Raw genomic sequence first — 11537 nt, forward strand, 5'->3', positions numbered from 1 at the left:
TTTGCCGGTTTCGAATTTTTTTTAGAAATGGCAGGCCTTCAAAGTTTTCAATTTTTGCCCATTTCGGCGAAAACGGGCCTCGCTTACGAATTTTTATCTCGGGAACTGAAAGTGATCGATTCGGCATGGAATTACCCCAAGATCACGCGAGTTGCGTCGACGGTCGCCATAATTCCAGTCTTTCATTAATCATTGCGAACGTAGTTATATATAATGTTTGTACACCCTGTACATTATTGGATTCTTTGCAGGCAATTCAAAACATCGCACGAGGTCTACCTACACGTGTGCGAAGCACATTGTCCAACCAGTGGCGAAGAGATACTGTGTCTCTGGGCGAGTTGCGATGCCTTGAAGAGGCGTAGGTTCTCCTTGATGACACACTTATATGATAGGCACTGCAACTCGGAGGTAAATCCATTAAAATTGCAGTACTAATTCAGAAATTGTTAGACTGCGGACTTTATGCATTTATGAGAAAAATGGGTATCACTCTACTGTTGCATGGCAAGAACAAAAATGTTATTCTTCCTCCTATTAAGCTGAAGCTAATACGTTCATGTCCCTAAATATTTTTACCATATCCACTGTTTCAAAGTGTACGTGGCCATTTTTCTCATAAATGTATAAAATCCGCAGTGTAATTACGACGATCCGATCGTCTGGATTAACGTGGTTGTTTTCGTAGACGATGTCGATGAGAAGGAAACAGTTAACGGTGACAGGAAAGACTGAAGTTTCGACGTCGACGCCACCGACGCCTCATCATCCTGGCTACGCACCGAACGCAGCATTCCATGCTATCAAACGGCACGCCTTGGAATTCGTTAATCCGAAAGAGCTGATGGTTAGTAGATTAATTGTCATTGATATCGTACATCGTGTTCTATCCAGCGAAAAACAAGCGACGTTCTCGCACAAATAAAGCGAAGAGTATCTGTAAGAGCACAATACAATATGCGCCTTCTCTGCCCACGGTTCTAAGAATCTCGAACGTTCTATTTAGATTGTCTGTGATACCGCGGAATCCTCTCTCTAGTCCCACGGTTCCTCGAGTCGATCGTGTTTTGTTAATATAATGAAATTTCTCTGATTTTCTCTCTTGGCGAAGCAGCAAAGGCCGACCAAGCCCGCTGCAGCCATCTCAAGCTCTTCTTCCCCAAGACCTGGGCAAAATCCTCCGCCAGAACAGGTAAAAACAAACGTGTTCAGACAAATTGACAAAAAGAAAAACAGGATTCATAATCCATTCCACAGCCACAGCCCCTGTGCGCTGTCAAACCTGCCTTTTATACCTTTGTTTTACGCTTTGTCTTTTTCGCACCGTGCTGAGTTTTTTTTTAAGTTTTTAATTCTTGTGCGTCCTCCGATATACACGAGACACTGAATTTGAAGCGTTTCATCCGATGCGATTGACTCGTTTTTCATATTTCAAGAATCTAGATGAATTCTTTAAAGGTGAGAGTCAGTTTTGTTTTGAAATGAAATGCTTCATCGATTCATTCTCTATTATATTTTAGCATGGAGTTCATTTGACTTTCATTTTGGTAGCTAGCGCAGCTGTAATTTATGTGTTTGACGCAGTTCAAGTGCTCACAATGGGCAGGGTGTTGGTATAATATATAGTTTTGAGTTTAAACAACGCAAAGTAGACACATTTGTTGCGCTTACGATGCATAGGAGAGGTGTGACATCTTAAACCATTCATCTCTGACTCGGAATTGTAGGAATTGTTCAATCGTACGTTGTAGTTTGTAATTGTACGTCGAATGAGAAATCTGAATTACGAATTACAGCGTAAACGAATATAATGTAATCGAATTGCTGTGTAATTATAATTCACGGAGTAATTCAGTTGTAATTCACCCTTATACTTGAACGTAGAGCTATATCGTAATATTTAATTCAATTTTAATATTCAACAGGACTTTAGATTGCATTAATCTTTTTCTTTTTTTTTATAGATTGTTTGACAAATTAGTGTGAGAATGTTTTGAGTATTCAGTGAGATTTATTTGAAAAGATTCAATGTATATATTTCTCTTTGTATTTATGCAAACAAACCGAATATGTTTCTTCCATTAAACTTTACGTAGCATGCTGTAGTCTCACTATACTTTGTTAAGAATTTTCATGAAGAATAGAAGCTCCCAGTGTGTGACATGCTTGTATTTTTCTATGTTCGCAGCATCGTTTTCCTTTTGTTCTATATAAATATTTAACGCCACATATATTTTATTGAGAATTAGCGTCTCCATTTTCTTCTTTTTTTTCTCACAGCCACATCTGACTAATTTGTTCAAGGTGTTGCAATTCATTTAATTCAGACCATCATACTCGTGTACACGTAATTAATTTGTTCTATGTTGATTAAAACAGTGTGACCATAGTTTTTGACACGACAACGTTCCTTTTTGTATCTATTTTTCATCGGAATGTTCTTGTATAAATATAGTCATGCTTCGAATTTATGAAAATTGCTTTACGCTTTTTCAACAGGACGACAACGAAGGTCCAGTGACCAAAAGTATTCGCTTGACAGCAGCTCTTATTCTCAGAAACCTAGTCATATATTCGACACATGGCAGAAGGTGAGATTATGCTTCCAATTCCGTTATATTATTTATTAAATATATAATAGCAAGTCGGTGGAAAAATTCACCAACTTTTGCACTGACCTGCTATTATCTGTCACAGATTATTATAAGTAGGCTGCGGATGTCTATGCAATTTCTTTATTGAATTTATAAACAAACTTTAAGAAAGTGGTATGGAATAAAGTTCCATCTTTCATGGGAACAGCCTTTGTAGGTCCCGTATAAATAAAAATCGTGCTAAATTCTATCGAATTGTATATTACAGTGTTCTTTGAAGATTTTCATAAGCCATAAATACATAAAGGTCCGCAGTCTAATTATAAGAAGACTGCGGATCTTCATGCAAAATAAAAATTGTCTGCGTCGATTGCAAGGAATAGAAACTAAATTGAGTTTTATTTCTTCCCTTGATAATTTCAATAGCGTTAACTTAGTTATTTTAATAGGCAAATTTTGAATATCATCTACTCAATTTTACTATAAATGCATAGAGATCCGCGGACTAATTATAAGTACTCCGCTAAGAATTACATTTGAATTATAAACAGCTTATCGTAACTATTGCAACTTTGAAAGATTATAAATATTTATGAGGATGTTTATGGGCCAGCGATAACGTTCTGATTCTGTTTCGCAGGCATCTTAGAGCGTACGAACCACATCTGGCGGGTGTGGCATTAAGTAACGTTGAATCATCAAGGACAATCGCACAAGTTCTATACGATATGAACGATCAAAGCAGCAGTCACCATAGGTGACCTCTTGAACCAGGCCTCTAAGAGAAAGCTCTTTAAATGTTCTCCGAGCACCGATCAACCTGTTTTACTTTGAATTTTAGTGTAAAGTGTGAGAGAGCGAGTGCGCGCGCGCGAGAGAGAGAGAGAGAGAGAGGGCGGGGAGAGAGTGTGAGAATGAGAACCACAGCAAAGTAATAATGTAAGATTACGAGATTTTGCAATAAATTGCAAAAAGATAATAGAAGCAAAGAAAAATGTGTGATTGTGAGTCGATGGAAGGAACAGTGACAAGTGGCGAAGAGAATAGAAGAAGAAGAAGATGATGAAGAAGAAGATTGAAGAAGTATGACACGGCAATGTTCCATATTAATTAAAAAAGAGGCCTATAAACTTACTAGGCAAGCCAATTTGCCGATCTAGACTATAATAATGTACTGAGAGAAAAAGAAAAAAAGAAAAATGCTAGTAAACCACGAAACGAAAGACAGTAGCTCGAAGTGATGATTATGATATGGTGATGACGATGACGATGACGATGCGGAGGATCAGTGATACAAAACGAGAGAGGAAAAACGGAAAATAGTCGGGGAAAAAAGAAGATACAAAACCAAGAAACGAGAATAATATTTCAAATTTAATATTAATATTTATTTTCTCAACAAGAAAGCGGAAGAAATGTTTTTAGTAATCGTGTACAAAAAATAACTGAACGGGCGAAAGAAAAATACTTTATGGACGTTATAGTTAATTACGAATCAATATTATATTATTATTATTATATTATATTATTATTAATTATTATTAATATTATTATTATTGTATGTTTTTCATAAGTCACCAAGAAAGAAAGAACCTAGATTATAAAGAAACCTTTTTATGAAATGTATTTGTTAGGAATTTATCATCATTTCTCTTTTTTCTTTTTCGCTTTATGATAATTGCATATATTGCAGTCCACACGTGGCTATATATTATTATATTGTCTCTCTCTTCTTTTTTTGTTTTTATTGTCGAGTATCATTTTGTTGCCGGATGAAAAAGAAAGTGTGTCGGTGAGGCAATCGCGAGTAATACATACATATTAGTGTAGGACGAACCGTGTTAAAAAGAAACATTGGCCAAGAAAACTATAGTCCATCGTGGCAATCTAAGAATTCTTCTTCTGCTTCAAATCAGTTGCTAGGTCGAACAGAAAATCATTCAATAATGCTCAATCTTGTAGGACTTTTGGATTGGTAAGCTAGCAGCTTTCTATACCGAGTGTCCACAAATTCCCGCCATTTGAAACAACTATCGAAAAGAACATTACACGAAAAACATGTTATTGTTTCAAAATTTTCGAAACTATTCGATACAAATTCAAAATACCATTTTAAGCAACTGTGAATCGTGTTCGAAAAACACAAAATGAATCTTCGAAATCTCTCGAAAATTTTGGACAGAAAATCGTTTATTTACCTGAGCTAATTCAAGGTCGTATCGATCGAAGGTCACCGATGAAAACAAAAATATTGCGTCCGATTCAAAACATATAACGACCTTCGAATGATCTTGAAAAATGTTTTTGCATCGTTGTAAGGTTCGTAAAGAACAATAAATAATGTTTTACGTATAATATACCGTGTTCGACGGTTGTTTCGAATGGCGAAAATTTTCACACACCTTGTATATACAATGAAAAGATAAGACGTCACGAGACGACCGGTTACTATTGTTTCTAACATACTAATCAGGTAGTAATTTCGTCCGAGTTTATTCCAGTCGCCATTTCTTGTTACAGAAAATTGTCTACCACGGAAAAGAAACATCGATTCATGATTTATTTATATCTTTTTTAACTATTGCCTTAGGAGGCAACTAAAGCGAACATAATTATTGGATCTGTGCTCAGGGTGCTCTGTTGATTGCAATTTAGGGTAATTCTGCTATGTGAAACGCTGAGCCAAAAACGTAGAATAAATTGTTTTTGTACAGAGTTTCGTTTTTGAGAAAGTCGAGAGCTGATTCGTAAGAACATTTTTATTGTACATATTAGGTAATTCCATAAGTTGTGTAATTTTTTGATGCTAGCTTTAAGTGTAAAATAGGAACTAATTTTAATCATCGATATATCGACCATTTATTTTCAATGATATTCTTCGATGCACCGAATCGACTTTGTAATTTGTTCCTGCAGTTTTAAATGAGAAAGCTAGTGCCTCGATCAGAGGATTTCATTCTTGAATATCAGATATGGTCATTCTCCATTCATATTGAATTATGTTCTCTCCATTTCTATCGTAATTATGTTCTTCATATACATCACACGTATTTGTAATACCATCTTTAATTGTATTATATTTTTACATTCGTACAGCATGTAATATCACGGAGGATCGTTTCGAAAGAAAACATTGTAAATGTCTCGAATGAATATATTAGACTGACTAGAGAATACTTCGTGAAAGACATAAGAGAAAGTGTTTATAAATATATTGCTTCAAATAAATATGGACGTTTATATAATGAAAAAAAGTTGAAACACGACTTATGGAATAACCTAATACATTTTCAACGAATTTTCTCTGCTGGGGAAAAGAGGTGTCTGTTAAAATTGTAGGTGGTTTTCTCAAAAATCAAGCGAAAGAAAGATTGTATATTTTTCAGTTTCTTTTATGGTGCACCCTGTATAGCGATCGCTGCCCTTACCTCCAAAACGTCCTATAAGCTAAAAAAGCATTGCACTTTTGGTTAATCGTGTCGCAACAATGTTGTTTTCTCGATGGTATGCGCACGTGAGACAAAAGAGATAACAATCATATTTTCTTTGCGGTTTGTGCGAGAGTTTGCGGCAGACGACGAGGGCCGACAACCACGGAACAGAAATCAACAAACTTTGAGTTCGATCGAGTTTAGAGAATGATCGGTTGTCCGTGGTGTGTTGTAAAGGCACAGTCGTAAGTATATTTTATACTTGACAATTAGCAAAGGCCTAAAAACCTCGTTGAAGTCAGTGTTTTTCTAAATTTTCAGAACTAGTGGAGGGACCGTGTTAGGACGCCATTTTCCACGGGGAACTGTTTCCGATAATACTCGTTTTAACCGATTCTCTTCGATCTAATCTGCGGGAACGCTTCTCAACGAAGAAATCACCGGATTTCCTGCCCAAAATTCGACCAGCTGCGTCATTTACCGCCACCCGGTGTATCATACCAGTTATCATTCGTTAGGTTCATTAGAGCTCTTACTGACTTGCTGTTCAAATTAAAATTCAACGAAAATTAAATCATTCTTTTCAACTATTTACACAGCGACTCCCATTAATATTCGAGCGTTTTTAATATTGGACTTTTTTGAGAAGTTAGGGCAATTAGTTTACTGCAGAATGCGAAAAGAAATTCTTTTGTAGAGAAAATACTAAAAGTTGCATTTTAAAATTTAGATTATACGCATTGCGAAAGTTACAGGCATTGTAAGATGTAAGAATTAGATTTATTGCAGTTGGAAAACTGCGATTTCTACCATCTTCAAACATTTGTAGCTCATTTTGCAGCGTCGACCGATTTTGATGAAATTTTCAGAGCACGTTTATTCGATCTACGATACGTGTTTTTTTTTTAATTTTCCATGTAAGTCCACATAAAGCAGACAGCTTGTAGTTTTCTTCAAAAATTTTTGTCACGTGCAGCGAACCAACTTCTAAAAAAATTTCGAATCGTATGGTCCAATATTTAAAAACGAACAGTGTCTGAATATTAGTGGGAGTCACTGTATATTTTCGAATACTCGCACATCGTTTTCTATATTCGCTCTCAGTTGGCTTTCATCCGCGATATCAATTTGTAAACGGTTCGACCCTTTCGACTAAAATCTTTGAACCGCGATGCTTTCACAGAAGTCTCAAAAAGGAGAACACGACTTTGTAGCTGATAGTTGTTAGATTTTTCTCGTCTCTCCTCGCATTGATCTACAGTTAATTTTGTTCTCTGGTAAACTTAGAAGTACCATCGACTACTTTGTACTATAAGCTGTCCAAACGGGAACGAACATTAGAGAAAAGAATGAAGAAATTCAACGAATTCTTTTCCTTTCCTACATAGTTTTTAGTTACTTCTGACTGATTGACACAAGCGAAACATCGTTTCTCACAAAATTAACAATATTTTTCAGAATGTAATCAATTTATTTTGAAAATCAATCATCATCCATGATCAAAGGATGAGCATAGTTCTCTTTACTTCGAAAACGACGAGTCGCGGACAAAAATTTACAAACAACCAGATGCACTTTGTTGAAAATTGTTTCACGAAGATTGAAGAGGTTCTTAACAGTTTAAAAAAAAAACGGAAAGATGCTTCGTGTGCGCCAATTAATTGGAGAAGCCGTATGTTTTTTTAATTTCTGGAACTGTCAATAAACCGATCGAGGATTTCGCCGTGATCAGAGATCGGAATCGGTTGGCGTTTGTGTGGGAAAAAACTCGCATTTGTGTGTGTGTGTGTGTGTGTGGCCGGTGTGCATGAGCGTGCGTGCCTGAATTGTTGTCCATGTCCGCGAAGATTACGATTTAAGCGATCATACTTGGAGTAAAAAGTAAAGGGAAGAAACTATCTTATACATATATATGCATATATGTATAATTATAAATATTTGTACATAACGCCTGTATTTCATTCACGATGTTAACGAGCTCTGTATAAATTTCTAATTAAGGGTGTAAGATTACGAGACGTTTAGGTGAGCGTCGAGCGAAAGCGAGAAAGTTCTTGTATTATATTAGATTATGACAAAACGGTAGGAAGTTGCAAGGTGTGAGATCTTTTTGTAATTATTGAGTCGACGAAACAGTGGACGTCGACCGAGAGAAAAAAATGAGAGAGTGTGAGAATGAAAAAATAGGGAGAGAAAGAGAGAAAGTATGTGTGTACGAGAGAAAGAGAGAAAAAAAGTACTGGCTGGGCACCGATTGTAAACGAAAAACAAGCCGATACCTTTATGATTAAAAAAAAAAGAACACTCGTAAAGAACTTGTAAAACTTTGCGCGAGCCTCTATTATGTATTTTATATATAAATTATATGCACACACAGGAGAAACATACGTATATATATATATATATATAATACATATATATATATATATATATATATATATATATATATATATATATATATATATATATATAAGTATAAACACATATACATAATATACATAAATCAAATTGAATAGCTGAACGTTTAGGATGGAAGAAAAGAGAATCTTATCGAGAGGCTTTTTATTTTTATTATTTGTAATTACCTAGTTTACATGTTCAACGTTTCGTACGATCATCGAGATCATAAACGTATGTGTAAAGGAATAAAAGAATGATATATAATAAATTACTGAATACGACGGAGAAAAAGCTATTAAAAACTGAACATACAAATCGTTTTGGATATTTGTTTATTCTATTTCTTTGGACGGAGATGATTTTAACACGTTGTCTACCAGGTGATTATTTAATATAAAATCGATTGTTCGTGAATCGATAAAAATTATCTTGAGCCATAGAATGTTGGTAATTTCTATTCGAAAGATTACACCAACTATTGTTAATGTCAATTTTTATAAGCTTTGAGAAATTTAATCCTGAATAGCTATATAAGCTTCCGTAAATATTAAAATTCAATATTAAATACAACTTTTACATTTTACTCGCACTATTTCTTCAAAAGCTTAGTCGTTTAGGGTTCATTTACGTACTATTGTTATTGAAAAATCTATATTAATAATTTTCCGGTAGCTAACATGTTAAGATACCTAATCGACCTGTTTCTCGTGAGTACAAAACATTTTTCAATCAACTTTCATACGTTTTTATTTGAACACTAGGTTTACGGAGCACTGAAACGGAATATTTTACAATTCTTTATAAAAATAAATTTGTTAAAATCTCGGTAAATTAAAAATATCAGATTGCTTCGTTTCATCGCGTCCCGCGAACCTAGTGTCGGGAAGCAAAAACCGCATCTTAAAGAGTACAGTTGAGTTTAACTCATTTTCTTATTCCATGAACAAATTACGTTATTTGCTGAACAAGTAAAACATAAAGCCTAGTACACAATAAGCAATATGCTACTCCCTCAAAGTATCAGTCGTGGCTACAATACAGTAACAATTACACTTTTAAATATAGTCTTATAATTTATTCGTTCAACATGTACAATTATCTCTCCAGGTTTACACAGCCGCTCTGCTACAAATTCCATGTTTACTAAGCTATTAACAATCTTCATACAAGTTAAACAATCTCTCCTGCTTATAGCGCTACAGCTAATTCGTGCACCACGAATTTACAAAATAACTCTTTATAAATACAAGTTCAGTCTTCGGTGGCATTTCTCATTTGTACAAATACTTCGAATACTAAAAGCTAAACCTTTAAGACGATCTTCCATTTTTTAAACATATTCATTGTAGACCCATTATTCTTTCTGACGTTCCTAACGGGACATTTCGTTCAACCGATTTAATTGCTAAAAAGTGAATAATTAATTACAAATGCTATAAATGCATAAATCTAACTTTAACTCAGTATACATGCTCCGGATCTGTCTGGAATACTCTCTTTATCGTAATCGTCCGAATTGCTTATGAAACTGACACGAGAAACCGAGGTGGCAGTCGTGATATATAAATTGGACGACTGTGTACAAACTGTATTTAACAAATTAGACATTTTGCAGCTTGGCTGATTTCTAATACGACAGCAAATATTTTCATTGTTCCCGGTCGACTCGGAAAGTTCAATTTTACATTGCACAGGCTTCAACTGTCTGAACGCAGAAGGCACTTGTGATCTTCTCCTCTTTGATTTTTCAGAATTCTTATTATTTGTTTCATTCGTTAAACATTTCGGTTTAAAGTTCTTAAACACCATCCGTTTGTACCTGGACTTCAAATATGAATTATTAACTCCTTTCGTTAGAAATAACATTGTCAGAGTCTTATCCGGACAATTCGAACGATTTTGGTTTACGTTCCCTAAACTAATAGTACATCCGCTCAATCTTGTTCTCTTTTCATGTCGCTTCAACAAATTTCTATTCGAAAAAATGCTCGTCCGATCGGGAAAAGGGCAGAGACATATATCTTCACTTAAATCTCTGTCGTCGCCTACGGAGGCTGTGGGTGGTTTAAATTGTGTAAAACTAAAAGTATAATTACCGATTTTTGTTTTCGAACTACTGGATTTGTTCTCTGATTTTTGAAGCAGTTTCTTGGAATTGTGGATTCCCTCCTCTCGTTCACTGCTGTATTTCGAATTATCTTCCTTGTAATATTTAGGTTTCCCTAACATTGTTATATTAAAATTGTGAATTCTCTCCTGTTCATTGCAACATTTAGGTTCCTCCAGCTTCGTTATTCTTTTAGTTTCCTTCTTCAGTTCTCGATGCACCTTCTTTGGCCTCCTACTCTTTTCGTCATTTTCCTGAAAACTTTTATTTTTCAACTTCATCTCCAAATCCGGCGTACTTCTGACAAACCTAAATTCATTAAAACTAGGCTGCTGTACGTAAACATTTTCCTTCTCAGGTTCCTGCGTAACTGTATCTTTTCTCTGCTTACTTTTCTTCACTTTTATACTCTTATTCATCATTGTTAGCTGTTCTTCCAACGTCTTCGTGCATTCCTTAATTTCCTCGAGCATTCTGATGCATTCCGGCTTCATACAGTCAACCGTATCATGATTTACATCTGTCACAACGTTGCAATCGATATTTCTGCATTTAACATCGCTGTGCTGATACTCTTGCATACCGTACTTCATCCTGGATTTATTGTGATAGTTTCTTATTCCCAGTAACATTCCTGCGAGAGCATCCATCGCTGCACTGGTTGTACCTTTTGGTTCCTGTTCAAATTTACTATAGTAAAAATTCTTTTCTGTAACCGGGGAACTGTCAGTGACTGTACCGATCGATTTGCAACTCACTGTTGTGTTCACGCATTTAGTATCTTGTCCCGACAAACAACAATCAGTCAAGTCACAATTTTTATTGGTGCAAAAATTTGCAATTCTCGTCGTGTCCCTGGAAACGTTTCTTAAATCGTTTTCTGGGCCAATTCGATGAACAACTTTAGCGCTGGGATCGTCTACTGATCTGAAATTTATCGTAGAATAGTTAGTCGAGTCGCAATCTACGTTAGTACAATAATTCGGAACATTTTCTGTCAATAAA

At 35.3% G+C, this 11537-nt stretch overlaps 1 protein-coding gene across 5 annotated transcripts in view; it reads left to right on the forward strand.

Annotated features, from left to right (window-relative positions):
- Nucleotides 1–3670, forward strand: part of Bap170 (Brahma associated protein 170kD) — a 61612-nt gene extending 57942 nt beyond the window's left edge. For 4 of the 5 annotated variants that reach the window (XM_076441390.1, XM_076441364.1, XM_076441369.1 and 1 more), the window contains exons 14-18: nucleotides 252–411; nucleotides 689–847; nucleotides 1115–1192; nucleotides 2500–2591; nucleotides 3235–3670. In XM_076441390.1, the coding sequence (XP_076297505.1) occupies nucleotides 252–411; nucleotides 689–847; nucleotides 1115–1192; nucleotides 2500–2591; nucleotides 3235–3355 (610 nt within the window). In that variant the 3' untranslated portion in view covers nucleotides 3356–3670. The remainder of the gene's footprint in view (nucleotides 1–251; nucleotides 412–688; nucleotides 848–1114; nucleotides 1193–2499; nucleotides 2592–3234) is intronic. The other variant, XM_076441380.1, reaches the window with a different exon arrangement.
- The last annotated feature ends 7867 nt before the right edge of the window (nucleotides 3671–11537 follow it).

Source organism: Lasioglossum baleicum, chromosome 2, assembly GCF_051020765.1.
Source record: "Lasioglossum baleicum chromosome 2, iyLasBale1, whole genome shotgun sequence".
NCBI classification, from domain to species: Eukaryota; Metazoa; Arthropoda; class Insecta; order Hymenoptera; family Halictidae; genus Lasioglossum; species Lasioglossum baleicum.